This window comes from Papio anubis, chromosome 2 (assembly GCF_008728515.1).
Source record: "Papio anubis isolate 15944 chromosome 2, Panubis1.0, whole genome shotgun sequence".
In the NCBI taxonomy this organism is placed as follows: domain Eukaryota; kingdom Metazoa; phylum Chordata; class Mammalia; order Primates; family Cercopithecidae; genus Papio; species Papio anubis.
In genome coordinates, this window is record NC_044977.1 from 60,267,983 (window position 1) to 60,290,710 (window position 22,728).

At 41.6% G+C, this 22,728-nt stretch overlaps 1 protein-coding gene across 13 annotated transcripts in view; it reads right to left on the reverse strand.

Annotated features, from left to right (window-relative positions):
* ITPR1 (inositol 1,4,5-trisphosphate receptor type 1) overlaps positions 1-22,728 on the reverse strand; it is a 354,333-nt gene that overhangs the window by 206,535 nt on the left and 125,070 nt on the right. For all 13 annotated transcript variants that reach the window (XM_009200308.3, XM_009200306.3, XM_009200305.3 and 10 more), the window contains 2 exons: positions 13,587-13,702; positions 2,266-2,352 (listed from right to left, as the gene is read on the reverse strand). In XM_009200308.3, the coding sequence (XP_009198572.2) occupies positions 2,266-2,352; positions 13,587-13,702 (203 nt within the window). The remainder of the gene's footprint in view (positions 1-2,265; positions 2,353-13,586; positions 13,703-22,728) is intronic.

The following is a 22,728-nucleotide window of genomic DNA, read 5'->3' on the forward strand; positions in this document are numbered from 1 at the left end:
GAGCAAGACGCTGTCTCTAAAAAAATTAAATAAAATAAAATGCAACCCCTCTGGAGGATTGTCATTTAATTTGGAAGAAAATGGTTTGAATTTCCAAGTACTTTATTCTTGGTTTTCGGGTAACAATTACATGAGCAGTATGGAAAGACTGAAGACCTAGACGGGATATAACGTGTCTGATAGTCAGTCTAGACCAGAAACAGTTGGCCAAGGCTTCCCAACTCAACAGGTTATAAGAGAAAGTGGAAAGGAATATGAAAGACTGCCCAATCCCTTGAGAAATGGTACAACCGGCCGGGCGTGGTGGCTCACGCCTGTAATCCCAGCACTTTGGGAGGCTGAGGTGGGCAGATCACGAGGTCAGGAGATCGAGACCATCCTGGCTAACACGGTGAAACCCTGTCTCTACTAAAAAAACATAAAAAATTAGCCGGGTGTGGGGGCGGGTGCCTGTAGTCCCAGCTACTCGGGAGGCTGAGGCAGGAGAATGGCGTGAACCCGGGAGGCGGAGCTTGCAGTGAGCCAAGATGGCACCACTGCACTTCAGCCTGGGTGACAGAGCAAGACTCCGTCTCAAAAACAAAAAAAAAAAAAAGGAAAAAGAAATGGTATAACCAGAATGAGACTCCATTGCTAATTGCGAATATCCTCCTTTTCACATGGTAACAGATACAGCTGCTAGAAGTGTTCAGAGGTCCTCCAAATCCCCGAACAGTGCTGTTGGAGGTAGAAGAATAACCTGTCTGATCCATAAGCCCCGATGACCCCTAGCTAAAATAAACAAGGAAAAGGCAACGTCTTTCCAATCCCTCAACTGATCCCTTGGTGAGTGGCCTCTGGTCCTGCACATATCTGTCTAGGTGCCAGACTCAGTTTGTTTATAAACCAAAGTTACCTACAGGTAGGCCCCAAGATCCAGGGTTGGGGGAAGTAATAATAACTAAGATTAATTACGGTGTATCCACAGCTTATTCTGGGACAGGCACCTCTCAACCATGCTAAAGAGCAGATGCCATTACCATTTCCATTTTGCTGGTAAGTAAAGTAACACATGGCAAGATTTCTTGCCCCAAATCTCACAGTGAGTTACAAAACCTGAATCGGAATGCATTTAGAAGTTTATGTCCTTAGCCTCTGTACCTTTCATCTTCGGGTCAAGCCATATTCTCCAATCTAACCAAATCAGGAAGTCTTGTACTCTGAATTTCAGGGCACTGGCCTGGCTTAGTAATAAAGCTGACACTGAACTTGGAGCCCACCTGGACACTTGTGTCCATTCTGAAGAGGATGGAACTTAAGGAGGAGGAAGTGGATGAGTGGGACTGGCAGGATCTAATCTTCAACCAGATTCTCAAGCTACTTTCACTATTTCAAAAGGCCTAATGTAAAGAGCCCATTTAACCCCAAAAGGTTGCTTTTACCAATCTTTTACTAGTGTTCCCATCTTCCTGATTAGCCCTGCTCTATACCTAATAGCAAGAGAAAGGGGAAGGATTCCTATGTAATTAGTAATGTTTACACAGTGGGCAAAATCTTTCAAAAAGGAAAAAAATGAAGGAAGATCATCAAACGGGTCTAGGTGCTCAACAGTTGGTAACCACTACTCTTTGTGCCTGGACAAATCAAGAAAGCCACATGTTGCACTGGGCTTCCACGAAGACTGGCATGGACCCAGAGAGATCTTCTGAGCAAAACCTGTATTAGCTGTTTCCTGGTTTGTGTTTTATCTCCATGACAAATGTAAAGGCACAAAAGATAAGCAACCCATGAGACCAGACATGAAAACAATAAATATTTTTGATAAGTATAAAATGTATCAAAATGAGAAGTATTTTTTATTTGAAAAGTCCCAAAGGTACAGAATTGCTCTTATTACCTCTGGGGAGCAGCTCTTCTTGGCCAGTAGATAAAAGTTACAGGGAAGCTAATCTTCACCAAATAGGAAGAATTTTCAAGCATTATAAGTTAAACAGAACTGCAACAGCCAGGTTCCTTTTAAAGTAGGAAGCTTCCCATTTGAAGTGTCTGGAGTGAAACGATCAGCCACAGACAGAGAGAAGTAGATGCTCACACTGAGAGATGACCAAGCAAACAGCCCTAGAGTCCATCACATCTAACAAGAAACACTAGACTTTTTGCAATAAACTGGCTGCCTCCATGGAGTCCTACCATAAAGGTGTCCAAACCCTGTCTTATGTGTTTGTTTTCCCAGCTGTGTTCTTTGTAACGCTTCAGTTTCAGAAGGGAAGAGACGCCTTGACCTACCTGGATCACATTGCCATACTGGATTACGGTCCCCAGCAATTTCCTGTTTTCTGTCTCATTCTGCTTCTTTTCCAAGTCTGCAGCGTGCTGTGCATTGAGAAGAAAGATTGGTCAAAAAGAGGGAACAATGTGTTCTAGTCTATTGCAGTTATGCAGAACAAATGTCGCCAGTTAATACAAGAATCACAGAAATAAGCAAATCCCTGCGTACACACACTGAGGCTTCATGAAATGAGCCAAAGGGTTCAAACAGCCCATCCACTCTGCCTTTGCTTTGTTGACCTTTTTGGCCTCTTTAAGATGTTTTTGTTTTTGTTTTTTTTTTCTTTCTTTAAGGAATTCATGGGTATTTGCTTAGGGTGAGAATAAGTCAAGAGCTGAAATATCTTCAAAGAAAATAGGGTCAGGGAGGGGGGACGGAGGGAATTTGCGTAGCCCCTTTACAATTTGTGAAAGTCCTCTTTAAGGCTTTGGACTAAAAGAAGACTGAATTTAAATGCTGGATTTGGGTGGTTTGTGGTTTCGTGAACTTGAATGTGTTATTTAGTATCAGTGAGCCTCCATCTCCTCCTTTGTAAAATAAGGATAAAATGGTACCTGCACCTCACAGGAACTTCACTGCACAGTACCCGATACACTGTAGCACACATGGAGTTATTAGTTATTCTTGTTAGACATTAATTATAATGTAATCAATTTTTATAATCATTCCCTGAAGGGAACATTATGACCCCACTTTTAAAGAAGAAATTGACTCAAAGTGATTAAAAAAGTTGGTCATCCTTGCATAACTAGTTGGATGATGGGTAGGAAAGGGATTTGTTATACCATTTCTCTTCTTCTGGGTACATCTGAAACTTTGCTTAATGTTTTTTAAACCACACATTTATTAAGTGGCAGAGATAGTGTTCAAGTCCACATATGGATAAACTGTATAGCTGCAAATGAGGCTGGGAGAGGTCATCATTCCAAATGTGACATGCTAGAGGAGACATGGTAAAGCTGAATAGAAGGTTCTAGAATAGTCTGGCAGGGCCACCTTCCCGAATTCATTCACCTGTGCAACTCTGAAAGCACTGTTACCACACTACAATAATGGTGAAGGGCAATGGGCTTTATCCTAGGCAGTCAGCAAACTGTTATCCCAACCCATCTCCCAAACAGAGACTGGTGGAGGGGAAGTAAAATAACGGAGAAGAAATTCAGTATTGAATCTGATGAATGGTAAAACCCTGATGATAAGAGTGTACTTCAGAAGGGTTTCGAAAGCACTCTTCCTCAAGTGTCTCCTTTCCTTAGGTCAAGATGCTACCAGGTGCCAGTGGGTCCTATTTCCCAGGTAATGTCTTCATTTTCACAGTCTTCTGGACACGGTCTTGGGTCCCCTACCTACCTGCCTCATCATCTTGTCCTCTCTACTGAATTCCACCAAGCCTCACTCAGTATTCTCATCACAAAATGGGGACAACGGAAGCCTTTTAGGGCCATTGTAGAGATTAGAGAAAATGTATGCCAGACACATAACTGCCATTTGATCATAAATTTTAATCATTATTATTATACATTAGTTTCTAAAACTAAGAAATGTTCTGACGATTAACATTTCAAAAGGTGACCTAAGTTGGCTGGGTCAGAACCTTTCTGTTTCCTTCAAATTCAGCATCTATTCCATTTCTACCTAGAACATAGGTATTTTTAGGAAAGCACATCTTTTGAGAAAAATGAACTGCAGGAAGCAATTCTAAGCCAAAATGAAACCATATTACAGGAGGGGAATGATCCGCACACGTTAGCGTGGATCACTGCAAGTTGACCACATCTGGCATCAGCTCTTTAAAACAATGGCCCATTCAAAACTTCCCTCTTTCTCTTTCAGAATTAGTTACCAGTCTGCTATTCTCAGTGACATAAGGATAAAATCCACTGGGTGCAAGACACATTCAGAAATAATACCAGTGCTTGCAACATGGCAATCTTTGGCATGCAAGTTGCCCTCAGCACAGTTCTCCTGAATCTTTTCTTTCCTCTGCATAAATACTCTCCTTAGCAGCCTCCCACCTCTTGTTCTCCCTAATTTCATGCCTGAGCTTACACTCCCTTTGGAGATTTCTACAGTACCCACAGGTTCTGCAGGTAGTTTTCCAAACAAAACATTGGACTGCATCCATTTGGAATGAAGGCTTACTCTTTGTGGAGAGCCGTTTGTTCTTTCTGCTTAAGAGTTCTCAGCTAACACTGATTGCAAACTCAAGAGGGGAAAAATATCAAAGGGAGAAAACCCAATGGATTCAGTAAAATAAAATACAACATTTTCCCACATGGAAATATGGTTTTTCCTTGTTCAAAGCCCACACAGAAAGGACTCACCCTTAGAGAGTTCTTAAGTAGCATTTCTTGGACTCAAATGATCAAAGAACTCATATTTAAGTGGAAAAATGCTCATGAACATTCCCCTTACTCTCAAGAACGTCCAATGGCTTCAGTTTAAGAAATACTAATATTATGTTTCTACCTATGCTTAGAATAAGTACAGTACAAAAACAGCAACCCAATGGTTACTGGTTTATCTAGAAAGAAATGTCAAATTAGCCATCAAGAAGGCATATATTCCACATTAAAGACTAATTAAACACCAGCAGCTCTAAAGAGCATGGACATTTGTCAAAAGACATATAAAAGGCAGGGGAAGAACAGAAAATTAAAACAAAATTGGAGAATAAATATCTAAAGACTTCTTTTAAAATAAAGATATTCTTGGCCAGGAGTGGTGGCTCATGCCTGTAATCTCAGCACTCTGGGAGGCCGAGGCAGGCAGATCACCTGAGGTCAGGAGTTTGAGACCAGTCTGGCAAACATGGTGAAACACTGTCTCTACTAAAAATACAAAAAATTAGCCAGGCATGGTGGCAAGCGCATGTAGTCCCAGCTACTCGGGAGGCTGAGGCAGGAGAATCACTGGAACCCAGGAGGCAGAGGTTGCAGTGAGCTGAGATCGCGCCACTGCACTCTAGCCTGGGTGACAGAGAGAGACTCCATCTCAAAAACAGATAAATAAATAAGACATTCTTAAATATCACATCTAAAACTGTCACAACTCTGTTAAACTAAGAGTTAATACTATTTTAATTGTTATAAAGTTTAATGATAACTGAGCCTTCACATCACCACTGAATAAGTATTACATGTATTAAGCTTATAGACCATTTTAAGAATTCACTTTTCTAAGAAGAAAACTCCCCATTTCATTTTTTACTAAATGTACAAATATCAAATTTAATTCATTTCAGTTCACATTAGTCGTTACATAAATCCCCTCACAAAACCAAGTCTGGGCTGGGCGCGGGGGCTCATGCCTGTAATCCCAGCACTTTGGGAGGCTGAGGTGGGTGGATCACGTGAGGTTGGGAGTTCAAGACCAGCCTGACCAACATGGAGAAACCCCATCTCTACTAAAAATACAAAATTAGCCGGGCATGGTGGCGCATGTCTGTAATCCCAGCTACTCGGGAGGCTGAAGCAGGAGAATCACTTGAACCCCAGAGGCAGAGGTTGCAGTGAGCCAAGATCATGCCATTGCACTCCAGCCTGGGCAACAAAAGTGAAACTCCGTCTCAAAAAAGACAAAAAAAAACCAAGTCTGGTATTTAGACAAAACCATCCATGATTCTTCTAGGTTCAACAGGAGGCAAGGCAATAAGGTAGATGAAAAGGTAACAAGGTACAAACACTACAGGCCACTGATCAAGGCTGTTTCTACCCTTAAAAAGAATGAGATCTGGTTGGTTAAATCCCTCAAGTACATTCCAAGAATGGGCCCTCACTGTAAGATACTAAGTGCCTTTCTAAAGGATATTCACGCAATATTGACCAAAAAACTTTTCACTCGATGTAACATTAATAATTCCACTTCTAGGAGTTTCTCCTAAGAGGACAACCTGGCATATGCACAAGGCCATAAAACTTTTTTCAGAATGGCAAAGGTTGTCAGGATCCTGAATATCACTCCCTACCTAACCTCTGCCCATAGAGGCTGGTTATCTAAAATTACAGTACTGCCATACAAGGAAGTGACCATGTAGCCATTAAAAATGAGGATAGAGGCCAGGTATGGTGGCTTACGCCTATAATCCTAGCACTTTGGAAGGCTGAGGTGGGCAGATCACCTGAGGTCAGGGGTTCAAGACCAGCCTGGCCAACATGGCGAAACCCCATCTCTACTAAAAATATTCCCAAAAATTAGCCAGACATGGTGGTGCACGCCTGTAATCCCAGCTACTCAGGAGGCTGAGGCAGGTGAATCACTCGAACTCAGGAGGTGGAGGTTACAGTGAGCCAAGATCGTACCACTATACTCCAGCCTGGGCAACAAAGTGAGACTCCGTCTCAAAAAAAAAAAAAAAGAATGACAGAGATTCCAATTTATTCACAACATATTAAAACTGGGAAAAAAGCAAGTTAAAGAAAGGGAAGTGAATAGCATACTCATGTTGATAGTTTAAAATGTGGAGACACAGGAACAGAATAGCGGGTAGGAGAATAGGGAAAACATCAAAATAAAACCCAAGGTTATCTTTGAGGAACACAATTTAGGAATCCCATCAATTAATATTTTTTTGCTTTTCCTACTCATATATTTTGGAATTCTCCTCCTAAAATACATGTGTGTAATTTCTTCAAAAACATCTTCATCATGTCTCTGTGTCAAGTACTCTGAATTTTTTAAAGTCACGCCGTGGCTCATGTCTGTAATCCTGGCATTTTGGGAGGCCAAGGCGGGTGGACTACTTCAGCTCAGCTCAGGAGTTCAAGACCAGCCTGAGCAATGTGGCAAAACCCCGACTCTTCAAAAAATACAAAACTTAGCCATGCATGGTGGTGTGTGCCTGTAGTCCCAGCTACCAGGCAGGGAGGTGGGAGGATCACTTAAGCCCAGGAGGTTGAGGCTGCAGTGAGCCATGAACATGTCACTGCACACCAGCCTGGGTGACTGGGTGATAGAGTGGTGAGACTGTCTCAAAAAAAAAAAAAAAAAAAAAAAAAAAAAGGAAAGGCATCTTAAACATGTTACCTTTTCATTATTTCAAAATCCTGATAATTTAAATATCTATTACTCTTTTCCTTTGAATAATGGGTTGCGGACTGTTTTTAATTTCTAATGGGAAAAAAAAAAAACACTCTAGGATATGGTTTCTACCACTATTATTCACTATGTTCCCTAAGCAACATCAAGGTCTGCCCCTTCATAGCCATCTGTTATTTTATTTCAGAGATAGAGAAACTATTATCAAATGACAATAGAAAGGTTACTGAAACAGTGAGGAAAGGTTATTTTGTTAAAGTCAACAAGCTCTGAATCATGTAATGTGATATTGAAGCAAGGCTTCTAAAAACAAGCATTGTAGTACCCAGACAATAAGGACCTGGCACTCCTCTGGCTCTTCCTAGCTTGTCAAAGCTGTGACTTAAGTAATCATTTCTCAGAACAAAACAATGTAGGTGCTTGTTTCAAGATAACAGCTATGCTGCTGTCAGAAAACAGTAGTAATGGCCTTTAGAAGAAATTATGTGATTTGCAGATGGGAAGAAGCTCATTTTGTCAAGAGACCCTTAGGATATCATGACCAAGAGAGTCAAAATCCAGTTATTCCCGGAGAAGGAAAAAGCATAGACAGTAACCAGCCACTAGATGTCACTCTCCTTCAGAGTGCTGTTTATGTTGCTTATCCTAGTCAAAAGGAAGTCAAGTGGTCTAGACAACTAATTCCTTAAATGGCATTAATTTAAAATAATCTGACCTCTGATTGGGGTGCTGCATAGTAGTTGACAAAAATAAAAATGAAAACCCACTGGAGACTGGCCATCAGTCCCAACGGCAAAGTGGCTGCCCAAAATACAACATCTTATTGGCTGGTGGGAACGTAAATCGAATGAAACATGTAGATGACTTTAAGACACTAGGGGGAAAAGTTCCAGCTAAGCAGAAAAGTAGGAACTGCAGAAAGTGAAGCACAAAGTCAACATTCAAGACCTGAGGCCGGGTGCAGTGGCTCACGCCTGTAGTCCCAGAACTTTGGGACACCAAGGCAGGCGGATCTTGAGTTCAGGAGATCGAGACCATCCTGGCCAAAATGATGAAACCTCATCTCTACTAAAATACAAAAAATTAGCCAGGCGAGGTGGCGCGCTACTCAGGAGGCTGAGGTAGGAGAATCGCTTGAACCCAGGAGGTGAAGGTTGCAGTGAGCTAAGATCGTGCCACAACACTCCAGCCTGACGACAGAGCAAGACTCCATCTCAAAAAAAAAAAAAAAAAAGACCTGAAAGTTACATCAGTAATCTTAAATCAGGGAAAATAACTGGCTTCCTTTTTTATTTTTTTAAAGCATAAACAGCATGAGAGAGATCACTGTTTTTCTCTTTTTAATAAGGAGTTGACCATTTTTGATCACCTTATGATTGAACTTTTTTCAACCATGCTGTTTTCTTCACAGTTCATTCATAGGAAGGAATGTCAAAAGGACTTGCTGATGAAACATAACATATAGAGCACAGGTTGAAAACAGGGCTGGAGAACCACATCCGGCCTGAGCCATTTCTCTTGGTGTTGAGTGTATATTTCAAGCCTTAATTGAGTTAGTTTCCAACATCTTTTCCAAAATTGAGATATTACACATAAAAGCATGGATTTTTATCTTCTCTTAAAAAGCAAAAGACGTGGCAGCAGCTCTCAGCCCACGTTCCCAAGCAGTGACAGTAGGGAGGTAGAGCTGCCCCTCCAGACTCACCCACAGGACCCTCCACTTGGCAACACTACCCACCAAGCCCACTTTATTCCTGTTGGTTTCCTGCACGGCCAAGAGGAATCTGAATTTACAACCCCTGTGGTAAAAAGTGTAGGAGAGGAAAGAGTTGGAGATGTATTAATAAGATCTCACTGAACAGAATGATCTTTATACCAGAAAAGCAAAGTCAGGACAACTAAAGACACACAGACCTTCCACAAAGATAGCCCACTATGGGCATATGCACTAAATATACATACATGCAGGATTGACCAACCTTCCCCACCTATTCAACTAGATTCCCACGTTCCCAGCACAGACTCTGGGTAGATTATGGATTTGTGCAATGACTGGAAGAGGGTGCTACTGATGTTCAGTGGACAGGAGCTAGGGGTGCTGGGTATAGTGAATGCATATTACAGTCCTATGCAAGGATGAACCATCATTTATCCCATACAATTCTATGTCTAGCTGGACATTCACGTAAGTTAAAAAGCTATCTGTCGGCTGGGCGCAGTAGTCCACGCCTATAATTCTAGCACTCTGGGAGGCCGAGGCAGGAGGATCACTTGAGCTCAGGTGGTCAAGGCTGCAGCGAGTCATGATGGCATCACTGCACCCCAGCCTGGGAGTATCTGTAATTACCTGAACCTAGCACCTCACTCCATTTTACATATCAACAGAAATCACAGCTTCCCATGGTTTTATTAATACTATTAATAAATTTTCCAAAAGTACAAGTACTACTTAAGAAAGAAAAGAGTGTAGTTTGCATTATTTATAACATGATCGAGAGCTGCTGATTATTTGGGAAAAAGATATAATCATAATCCCAAAAGGCACAACAATCCAGAATACCATAATCCCAAATGTTAAAATCCCCAAAGGTCAAAAAAGACCAAAATCCCCAAAATACAAAAATGTTAAAATTAAAAATTTTAAAATTAAAATAATTTTAAAATTCTTTAAAAGAGACTGATATTTTTAAAAGGGGATTTGAGAAACATGTGAAAATACAACAGAACACTTCACAGGCCATTTTATATAATAAAATGGGGAATAGTAACATACATATTTTTGCAAGTATAAACACTCAAGTACACTAACAATGGTCACAGGGAGTATAAGCAGATTAACCATAAATAAATAGATAAAAAGGGAAATGTAAAATCGCATATCACTATGGTTGGTGATTGCATGCACCAAGCTCATACCGCAGTCATCTGAAATACCATGACCAGCAACCTGAGTCTTTTGACGAGATCGATCAAAACCATGGAGGGTCACCACTGGATGTGCAGTTGCCCAAATCGCTGAGAGCTCAAGTAGTTTTATCTTTCACAAACACAAACATCTCTTCATTCATCGAGGAAGAACATCTCTTCATTTTCATTTACAGGGGAAGTTCCCATGTTTTTACATATTCACAATGTCAACGTTGTGACGATGCACTTTCATTAAGTTAAACTTGCAGAAGAATGCATAAAATGAATCAGAACTCTTTAATATTAGTCTCCACACGATTTAAATCTCCAATATTGAAAATGATGCGAAGATGAAATACATAGCATAGTGAATCGTAAAAAATAATGCTGACAGGGCTGAGCGCAGCTGCTCACACCTATAATCCCACCACTTTGGGAGGCTGAGGCAGTGGATCACTTTAAGTCGGGAGTTCGAGACCAGCCTGGCCAATATGGTGAAATGCTGTCTCTACTAAAACTACAAAAAAATTAGCCAGGCGTGGTGGTGCATGCCTGTAATTCCATCTACTCGGGAGGGTAAGGCAGGAAAATCGCTTGAGCCTGGGAGGCGGAGGTTGCAGTGAGCCGAGATTGCACCACTGCACTCCACCCTGGGCAACACAGTGAGACTCTGCCTTAAAAATAATAATAATAATAATAATCCTGACAATTTAAAATACTGAAAAAAACTTTTAAAATCTGACATAAGAAAAAGTGTACTGCAGTAATAGATTATGGGCATTTAAGAGCTGGCCTAACATGCAGTTATCCTGTGACTGAGATTTTTGGGATTTTACACTTTAGGGATTTACGCTTTTGGAATTGAATTTTTAGGGATTTCAACATTTGGGATGACGGCACTTGAGATTATGTCTTCTGTGATTATGATTGAAGCCCTTTTGGAAAACCACATCCTAGATAACATGCTTTTCACGTTGCCAATACCATATACCTGCACCAGTCACAGTCTACAGCTGCCCCACTCATGGGATTTATACAAAGAGGTGCAAGCACTTACTTCCTTATGTCTTCTAGAGTAGTCATTCCTTAGCATTGACTTAAGAAGAGTATTCAATTTATTATATAATTTATTACTTTCCTTTTATTTCTCCTTTATAATTTTTTAATTGGTATCTATTATTTATGAATTTTATTCCATGTTCATAAAGCCATATAATATTTGCTCTAAAGAAGGTACAGTGGTTTTGTTGGAATTGAGGATGTCTGATATAATCATCATTATTAAAATAATGATGCAATTCCACAAGTCTTCAAAGCAATCACTAGCCTCCAAGTCTATGACTTCATTGTTTCTTCTTCTACTCTCTAAATCCCATGGGTGCCTCCAACTGAGGCTGACTCAGCACTTCCTTCTTCCATTAGGAAGCCCTCCCTGACCACTGTATCACACCCTCTTATCCAGCAAAGACAGATTTGGCACCCTTCCTATGTGCTCCCACAGCTTTGTGTGGTTTGTCCTGTAATATACTGCTTATCACTGCCTCTTTATTCTTTTATATCCAGCTCCCACAGGGTGAAGACTGTCATAGTTCTATCTCTAGGGCCTAGTACACTGCTCATTTATTATTCAATAAATATTTCTGAGCACCTACTATGTGCCAGACACTATTACAGAAGCTGGCATACAGTAGTGAGCAAGAGAGAGAATGCCATGGTAGAGCTGTCATTCTAATAAGCAACAGGTGATAATTAACGAAGCTACTAAATATAATTGCAGACCCTGATCAGTACTGAGAAAGATATAAACAGGGTGCTATGATGGAGAAAAACAAGCAAGACATCTCTTAGATAAGAGGGGAAGACTTTGCTAAGATGACACTTCAGCTGAGACACAAAGGCTCAAAGGTCCTAGCTCAAGAAGAGCCAGGAAAAGAATGTTCTCAACAGGATAAACTGAGGGTGCAAAGCTCGTGTGACAGTGGAGAGTCTGAGGTGCTCAAAAAATAAAATAAAATAAAGCTCATATGGCCAGAATGTAGTTAAGAAGCCTCTGTGGGGACAGCAGGGTCCAGGCATGTACCATCTTGTAGATGACGACAGCCTGGATTTTACTTTAGGTTCAATGGGAATGACCTCACGTGTCTCATGCTTACATGTCCTCATGCTGGACTGTAAGCTCCCTGAGGTGAGGAGCCTGGGTTTTTCATCACATCCCGTCTGAAACAACACACACTGAACGTAGGAATCCCTTCACGTGACCCTCACCTTACCAAATGCAGCTAGCTGTGACTTTGCCATATGCTAGTCAAAAATGGAGTAAGGTGAGAGGCAGAACCTCTTGAGCTGCTCAGGGCTCACAGATGCTCTAGGTCTTCAACTGTCATCACTGAGCCCCAGGAAAGATCACTGTGTATTCTGTGAAATATTTGATTGAGTGCCTGGTAAGTGCCCAACCTTGTTGTAGACACAAAGGCTATTGCAACAAGTAACAGTGACACAGACCTGGGCCCTCACGAAGCTTACATGCCAGGGGAGGGAGATAGCCAGTAACCAAAATACATTAGAAAGATGATGTTACATGACAGGGAGAAAATGAAGTAGGTCAGGGAACAGGAAATGGGGTACAATTTCGATATTAGTACACTGGCTTATATGTTATGTCTCCTTCTAAACATCTCAGAGAACTTCCTGATTCGCCTCGGAATGCAGGGCACTAAAAGAACCAAGTCATTATTTTACATAAGATGAAACAGGATCAGAGAGGCTCAAAAACTTCCTATGGTCACACAGCACATCAGCAATGGAATGAGCACATCTTTAAAATGCCTGGTAACAGGATAGATGCAATGCTAATGGCCAAAACTTATTAAGTATTTATTATGTGCCAGGCACTGTTCATGTGCCTTTTATGTCTCATTTTCTGTAATCCTCACAATGACCTCCTGAGGTGGGTACTACCATCTTCATTTTACAGATAACATAACAGAATTGGAAAATAGCACATAACATGCCCTAGAGCACCGGTTACTGAGTGGTGGAGCCAGGATTCCATTCCAGGAAGTTTGCTTCCAGTGCCTGTGCTCAAAACCACTTCTCCATCCAAAGCTACCTGTGCAAAGAGAGTGGCTGAGAAAAGACCTCTCCAGATATCTCAAGATGACTAGGATCTATCCCTCCCTAGGGTCAGCTCCCTTCTACCCCTTCATGAAAAAACATAAGAAAGCCGGCAGCTAGAGTTGGAGGGTTGCATAAGCAGTCTCCCACCATTACACCCAGACACCACCAAGGCAGCCACTCACTACTGCCCCATTGATAGCCCCACTGCAATACGTACGTGTAGTTTGTTGAGCAGCACTGCATCTGTTGTGCTGTTGGCCCCAGGCTTAGCAGCTTTCCAGAACTGCTTCTGGGCAGAGTAGCGGTTCATGGGACATAGCTTAAAGAGGCAGTCTAGAAGTAAAGCAAACAAACAGACATTGCTATTGAGGGTGTATAGACACTCAGCCTAGGAAAAAAAGGCTTTCCACTTAAAAAATTACATAAAATTACATCATACATAGATATAAAATTAGGGTACAAAGCTCTCTGACAAATCTCTTTTTAAATTTAATTGCCACCACCACTGTGTGAGGGTACAGATGAGGAAACCGAGGCTTACAGAAAGTGAGTCACTTGTCTGTTCTACAGAACTAGTTGGTGGCAGAGCTGTCCAAATTCAGCGTTTTGGTTTCTTTGTTTGTTTTGCTTTTTTGTTTTTGTTTTTAAGACAGAGTCTCCCTTTGTCACCCAGACTGGGTGCAGTGGCACGACCTCGGCTCACTTCAACCTCCGCCTCCTAGGTTCCAGTGATTCTCCTGCTTCAGCCTACTGAGTAGCTGGGACTACAGGCACGTACCACCAAGCCTGGCTAAGTTTTTATATTTCAGTAGAGATGGGGTTTTGCCATGTTGTTAATGCTACCCCATAGTTATCTCCTTTCCTTTACAATGAACAAATAAATACAAGGACAAACAGTCCTTGCTGTATACAACAATGCATACAAGCATTTTTTTATACAAATCCAACTCTCTTCAGTACTATTCAGTTTAGAAAAAAATATTACAGGCCCGGCGTGGTGGCTCATGCCTGTAATCGTAGCACTTTGGGAGGCTGAGGCAGATAGATCACTTGAGGACAGGAGTTCAAGACCAGCCTGGTCAACATGGTGAAACCCCGTCTCTACTAAAAAATACAAAAAAATTAGCCAGGTGTGGTGGTACATGCCTGTAATCCAGCTACTCTGGTGGCTGAGGCACAAGAATCGCTTGAAACTGGGAAGCAGAGGTTGCAGTGAGCCAAGATCACACCACTGCACTCCAGCCTGGGCGGCAGAACAAGATTCTGTCTCAAAAATAAATAAATAAGATGCTTATTTGGAGGGCTCTCCTAGGGCAGTAGTCTCTTGAGTACTGTGTGCAAGATGACCCTCTATGGTACAGAAAGAAAATCTATAAACTGGCATTTAGATAGTCTGTGCCCTTGTCCCCTCACTCTCAGTGCACTGTGATGTGCTTGCATTTAGCATGTCTTGGCTTATACAACTTTATACATTGTCTTATGTGGTATAACCAACATTCACAGAATGGACAAGTGGCTTCAAAAGATTTCTGCAGAAAAATCAAAATGTCAAAGACAATAGTAATGCAACCCAGCAAACCAAAAAAGGCGGAACCAAGCCTTCCCTTAGAGCTCTTGTAAAGTAAAAAGAATGATGATCTAATCAGATCTGGAAAAAGCCAGACATTAAAACTCATAAATAGAACCACTTAAAATATTGTTTTTAATGATGAAAATTACCCTAAAGCACCTGTGTTTTAAGGCGTTAATGATAATATGAAACCATCATAAATAACAGAATATATTATTGTTTAATCTTAATCTGAGTTATTTCCTTCTACTTTCCACTTGTTTTATAATGCCTGCAATATATTACTACAATAATACACGTTTGTAACTTTTAAAAACACACACATACACACACACACACACACACAAAGTGTAGGGTAGAGCCACCAATTTTTTTTTAAGAGATGGGGACTTGCTATGTTGCCCAGGCTGGAGTGCAATGGCTATTCACAGACAATCATAGCACACTGTAGCCTGGAACTCCTGGGCTCAAGCCATCCTCCTGCCTCAGCTTCTCAAGTAGCTAGGATTTGGGCTTCACCAGATTTTTCTGACAGGGATATGTCATCAATAAACCGTAACTACTCTAGGAAACCAATATTTAAAATTGACACTCCCCATGAAAAGTTTACATTTTGATATACTGAGTTTTCAAACAGTAAATATCTGTAGAGTAAAATTAACGAACTTGGAGTGGATACTGATATTCAGAAAAATGACACCCTGAGACTAGGTCTGGACAAGCATTTAAGGAAATTATTAACTGTACACTTATTCTTACCTATTCATTAAAACCGATTCCCTTAAAGTACCTTGAACAGGTAAATATCTAGTTATTGTCCTAGTCCAATAAGTATCTCAAAGTAAGAACAATGGATTTGCTGTCAAGCATATAAACACTAGGTCTTTCCTCTAATTCAGATCACTCTTTCTTCTAGTCAGGATCAATAATTAACTGTTACTATGTACTGCACACACAAATACCTGAGATTGTTCAGAAAAAAAAATAAGAATACTTAATTGTAGAAGTAATAGGTACTTACCCTGTTTCTGTAATCTCCTTCATCACTAAATATTTCTACCTAGTCACAGGCAGTTATAAGGCAAATATGGGACCATGATAGCTATCTTTATCAAGAATCTAATCCATCTACTGAAAGTAATTTTTACTGCATATGAAAGATACTCTCTAGGACTTTGCAGAACAAAAGATACAGCAGGAGACCAGTTTAAAAGACCAGCCTGCTCTCCCCACCTCTTAGGAAAGGCACAGGTCATGGTCATTTGCTATATTAGTGGCAATTTAATGACATTATTTCCAGAGATGCAGTTTTCCTACCAGCTTAATATTAGTATATATGAATTATCCATTCACTCCATGAATAACCATACACAACCAGGAGACAATAGTTTACATTAAATATCCCATCTTTGACACAGGACTGAACATCACTCCAAAGCATCTATGTGTTTCAAGGTGTTAATGATAATATAAAACTATAATAAATAACAGAATACTGCATTATAGTTTAATCTTTTTTTTTTTTTTTTCTTGAGATGGAGTCTCACTCTGTCACCCAGACTGGAGTGCAGTGGTACGATCTCCACTCACTGTAACATCCACCTCCCAGGTTCAAGTAATTCTTCTGCCTTAGCCTCCCAAGGTGGCCGGAATTACAGGTGCCTGCCATCATGCCCGGCTAATTTTTGTATTTTTAGTAGAGACAGGGTTTCACCATGTTGGCCAGGGTGGTCTCGAACTCCTGACCTCAAGTGATCCACCCACCTTGACCTCCCAAAGTGCTGGGATTACAGGTATGAGCCACTTCACCCGGTCTTATTGTTTAATCTTAATCTTATTCATTAACTTCTACTTTCCTCTAATTCAGGAACCTGGGTTGGGCAAGAATGGCGTCCTTAATGACCACATGACTTTTTAAAATATTCAAAATATTTAAGTCACTGGCATTAACGTTTGACACATGACTTACTTCATGGACCAAACGGGGTTAACAATGTCAGTTTTCACCAATAGTAAGTTATAGAGAGTAAAATGACCTATTCTTTTCTCTCCAACATGCTTCATATGATGACACTAAATGGTATGCATTCCAAAAAAAACTGATTTAGGAAGATGTGGGGGACAATCAGGGTGAATTCATGATGCCAAAGGATAACAGACAGTGGAAAGTATTTTACAACTCTTCACGGTACCACCAAGTCAAGCACCTTGCCTGACAAAGGGGCTACATCACAAGCTCTAAACTTCAGATAACTTTACATTCCCCTAAGGTGAGAGGGTGTATTTAAATAACATCCATCCAACCAAAGCCTTGCTCTAACTTCCACACCAACTATTTTCCTTGGATAAAACAGAGCATTGCATTGCATTAAGTGTATTTACAACCAACTGTCTGTGTAAATATAAGAGATGCTAACATACTAGTAACAGAATCAAATTAGCCTTGCTGATTTTGCCCTGCCTTCCCAGTTGCTTAGCAACTGATTCAAAGTGAAAATTAAATTAAGCAATTCAAATGTAATGTTAGAATAACCTTCCAAAATTTTGCAATTTGTAGGTTCCATATTGCCCTTTGCTATTTGGATGGCATAGCAGAGCAAAATTAAACTTCCACTGGGTCCTAATACTCTGCTAAGTATTGAAATGTACAAATACAGGAAAACCAGAAAAATATATGTAATATTTATTTGAGGGAAAGAGAGCACATGTGTGTACATATGTGTGTATGCATGCATGCACGCGCGCACACACACACACACAATGGTTTGAACTCACCCCAAAGAAATGCCACAAAGAATGTCTTATGTGACAAGTGTTATTTTAGGCCTTTGAGGAATAAACTAAACTAGCTTTCAAAAAATTACGGTGGAATATTCCAAAGTTTGAGCATATGCCACACTGAGTTAGCAAAGGAGAATGCAGTTGAACAAAGGGGTTGGAGTAGGCGTTAAGGGGCTGGGTGGGCTAGAAGCCAGACAGAGCCGGCAACAGGTGAGCTTCCATTGTATCAAGGGCATGCTGGAGCCTGGATGGAGGGAGAATGCTCAACTGCTTTATAGATGAGTTTGACTATCAAATCAGGACTTGCGGTGCACACGTAAGAGAAGATGGGAGCAAGGGGAGCCACAGGTGTGCTTCCAGCACTCCGAGATGGGACAGAAGCAAAGCGAGAAAGCAAAAAAGTCAGCCAACCTTCAGAGGTATCCACGCCAGTGACCAAGTAAAAGAATAAAGGTTGCCAGAACAGCAGAAACCCCACTGTGTCCACGCCCTCCTCCCCACTGCTAGAACTTTCAACTCAAGAGTGTAAGGTCTCTGAAGGCAGAGACTTCTGTTTTGTATGCTATGGTAGCCCAGGGTCTAAAGACTGAGTAGGAGCACAACAATGGTGTTGAATTAATGATTTAAATGTGCTACAATCCCTAGTGCTCCAGAAACAACTGCAGATATGTCCACTGAAGTCACTTTCAGCTCTAAGCTTCCCAGTGTTCATTCTTGGATTCAATTACTACTTATTAAAATGTGAGGCCGGGCGTGGTGGCTCATGCCTGTAATCCCAGCACTTTGGGAGGCCGAGGCGGGCAGATCACAAGGTCAAGAGATTGAGACCTTCCTGGCCAACACGGTGAAACCCCATCTCTACTAAAAATACAAAAATTAGCTGGGCATGGTGGCATGAGCCTGTAGTCCCAGCTACTCGGGAGGCTGAGGCAGGAGAATTGCTTGAACCCAGGAGGCGGAGCTTGCAGTGAGCCGAGATCGCACCACTGCACTCCAGCCTGGGTGACAGAGCGAGACTCCATCTCAAAATTTTAAAAAATAAAAAAGTCTGCTGTGTGCTAGTGCAAGACTGGATGCTGAAAATGCAGCAGGGATCCAGTTGCACAAGTCTGTTAATACAATACCAGTGACAGGGACAAACTGGTCAAATATCCATGTTGAATTACAGCAAGCTAGAAGTATTATGGAGGCAAGATTTATCTATGGATGCACTAGGGCTGAGGTGAGGAGGCAACACTTCCTACAGGGTCATCAGGAAAGGCATTTCTAGGACTATGGCATCTGAACTTGGAGTTGCAGGATGAGAAGGGAGGAGCCAGCCTTCATAAAACTCGGGCAAAGCCTCTCAGGCAGAAGGAATAGCAAGCACAAAAGCCCTGAGCTGGAAGAAAACTGACAGACTAAGTGGAAAAGCAGGGCTGGTAGCAAGCATTAGGCAAAGGCTGGAGCTGCAGAAGATGAGGCTGGAGAGGCAAGCAGACGCTGCACCGTACAGGGCAGTGCAGGCCATGGGAAGGCATCGAGTCATCCTAAACATGGTGTGAAACCACACAAAGGCTTTAGCAAAGGAAGAACCTGGTGTGGCTGATGCTTCTAAGGGAGCTTTCATCCTGGTGATTGATATGGTTTGGATCTGTGTCCCCACCAAATCTCATGTTGAATTGTAATCCCCAGTTTGGAGGTGGGGCCTGGTGGGAAGTGACTGGATCATGGGGGTGGATTTCTCATGAATGGTTTAGCACCATCCTCTTTGGTGCTGTGCTCATGATACTGAGTGAGCACTCCACGATCTGGTTATTTAAAAGTGTGTGGCACCTCCCACCTCGATGTCTTGCTCTTGCTTTTGCCATGTGATGTGCCTGCTCCCCCTTCGCCTTCTGCCATAATTGTAAGTTTCCTGAGGTCTGCCTAGCAGCCAAGCAAATGCCAGCATCATGCTTCCTGTACAGCTTGTGAAACTGTAAGCCAATTAAACCTCTTGTATATCTTGTATTTCTCTGTAGCAGTGCGACATTACACTAATACAGTGATGCCTACCAAGAAAGGGAAGAATGAGGGGTGGGGTTGCGGGGAGAGGAATGGACACCGAGAATTGTAATTTTGGCTCTGCTTAGTTTGAGATGCCTACAAAACATCCAAGCTTAAATGCTGAGGAGTGAGTAGGCTGTCCATCAACTAGTAAGTTGAAAATAAAGAACAGTCAGTTATTTAAAGGTGTCAGAGGGTAGGAGGTGGCAGAAAAAGAGAAGGATGGGGAGCTGGAGAGGAGGAAAGTCAGTAGCACAAATCCACTGTAGCTATACATCTGGAGTGAGGGAGATCCCAATCTCCCTATTCAAATCCAAAAAATAATTTAATTCAGGCTGACAAAAGCTTGAACTTGATTCAAAGTTTTGTAGAGCACAATAAGGCCCTTTCTACTCTCTTTACTGTTTACCACCACCAAAAAAAAAAAAAAAGAAAGAAAAAAGAAAAACAAAACCCACAAAGAAAATTAAAAGCAAAAAACCCAACTCCATCTTCTGTAAAACCCAAATCAATCTTCTCAAGTTGCAATAAATGAAGATGGAAAGAGGATGGAGGGATGGAGCTTGACAGATGAAGTAAAGTGAGGCCCCTGTTCCCGCACAGAGGTACCACGAAAAAGCAAGCAATTAGCACTGCAGAACCCTGGAAAGGCTTAGGAACTGGGGGCTCCTGGCATCACGGGTGACAGGAGTGAGATGAGAACCAGTAGTGGAGGATTGGATGAAAACACAGAGGAAGAGCAGTCAGACCCCTGTGTCCACCCACCCCATACAGTCCAGAAATCTGTTCCTTCTCAAACCCTGCAGGAGACTAAATCTTGGGAGAAAATGGACCATTGAGGCTCTGCAGCTGCATGTGCCATGTACCATGAAGGCATATAAAACTGAGGAATAGAAATAGAAATAAAGTGACTAAGTAAAAATCCACACCTGGCATGGCGAGATGCACAGGCTCCACCCCAGCCAGGCTCCTCTCCGGCAGGTGTCTGGACCATCGTCTTCTAACTATAGCTCAAGGCCCAAATCTGGTCCACTGCAGACCATTTTTGTATGACTCACAAACTCAGAATGGTTTTTACCTTTTCAAATAGTTAGGAAAAAAGTCAACTATAATATCCTCAAAGACTGGAGATAATAACCATAAAGTGAAAAAGCACATAATTTTAAAATGCAACCAAATAAAAACTCTGAGAAACTTAAAATGCAAGGATAAAAAATGTTTTAATGTACTGCAGAAAGTAGGAACAAAAAACAAAGAGAAATGGAAAGGGCAGAGGAAAAAGAGAGAAGAGAGAAGGAGGGGGAGAGGAGGGGAGGGGAGGGCAGAGAAGGGGAGGGGAGGGCAGAGAAGAGCAGGGGAGGGCAGAGGAGAGCAGGGGAGGGCAGAGGAGAGCATGGGAGGGCAGAGGACAGCAGGGGAGGGCAGAGGAGAACAGGGGAGGGTAGGGGAGGGGGAAGGGGAGAGAAAGGGTGGAAGAGAGAAAGGGCAGAGGAAGGGGATGGAAGTGGGGAAGGGGCAGAAGGGGAGGGAAGGAGAGAGGGAGGAGTGAGGAGAGAGTTGGGTAAGGAAAGAAGAAAGGAGGAAAGGAAGGAAGTGGGGAAAAAGAGGGGAGGAGGAATGGGGAAAAGGGGAAGGGGCAGGAAAGGGAGAGAAAGTTGGGGAAGGGGAAGGAAGGGGAGAGGGAGGAGTGAGGAGAGAGGTAGGTAAGGAAAGAAGAAAGGAGGAAAGGAAAGGAAGGAAAGCGGGGGAAAAGAAAGAATAAGAAGGGAAAGTGATTAACAGAGCAATCCATAGGTCCAATACAAGAGAAAATTCAGAAAAAGAAACTGAAGGTATGGAAACAATCAAAGAAAAATACAAGATAATATACCAGAACTAGAGATGACTCCCCAGGTTGAAAGAATCCAGTAATTCCCCAGCATAAGAAAACACACACTCATACATGTCATCACAAAATTTCAGACTAACGAGACAAGGAGAAGATCCTTAAGGCTTCTAGCAAGAAACAAAAGGCTCAAACAAAAGAAGAGTAAGAATAACATCAGACATCTCACAGCAACCCTAGAAGCTCAAATATAACAGAACAGTATCTTCAAAATACTGACTGAAAAGAATTCTCAATCTAGAATTCTGAACTGTATTGAAATAACAACGTATGAAAGTACAATAAAGTCATGTCTAAAATCAAGAAGCTGCTGGAGGTTGTACTCCACCAAAAAATGGAGAGAACAGTTTTTAAAGAGTCCTTTGGTTATTTATCAAAGAGGTTGCCCTGGCCCAGCTCAAATGCCAACCCTTGTTCTATAGTCAAGATAGTATGCTTAATATGCTTAATACCAGTCATCCATCCCACAGACAGAGGTGAGAAAGAAAGTCCCACAATGACACCATGTAGGTTATGTCACTGCCACAACCTGGAGCAGAGGCAAAACACTCCAGGGACAGAGGACGGTGGTGAGGAACAGGAGGGTCAGATCATCTGATGGATCTAGCACATGGAAAACATGCTGAGCAATTGGAGAGAGGGAAGACTCAGTAAATGCTACAAAAGAGCTATGCAAATAAAGAAAAATAAGACAATCACTAACTCCAGGGGAAGGTTGCATATGAAAATTCCAATATATCTTTGGCTCACTAGCGAACAATATTTACATAGTCAAAAAAATATTAAGAATGAATATTAGTCTAGCCAGAAAACTGGGACATAACTCTAGTGGGAGGACGGAGGAGGAACAGAGAAGTGTCACAAAGCTAATCTCATCTATAACAACAGTAAGTTGAAAAATGTTATTTAAAATACATTACTCTACAGACATCAAGAGACACATATCATCTAGAAACACAGTGGTAAATATCAGAAACAAATGTTAAAATATTTGGAATTGTTGCCTCTGGAAAGTGAGAAGGCGTGAGGTGTCAGACTGTTACGTTTATCAGTATTTGACTTTTTTGTGGTGAAATTCACATAATATAAAATTAA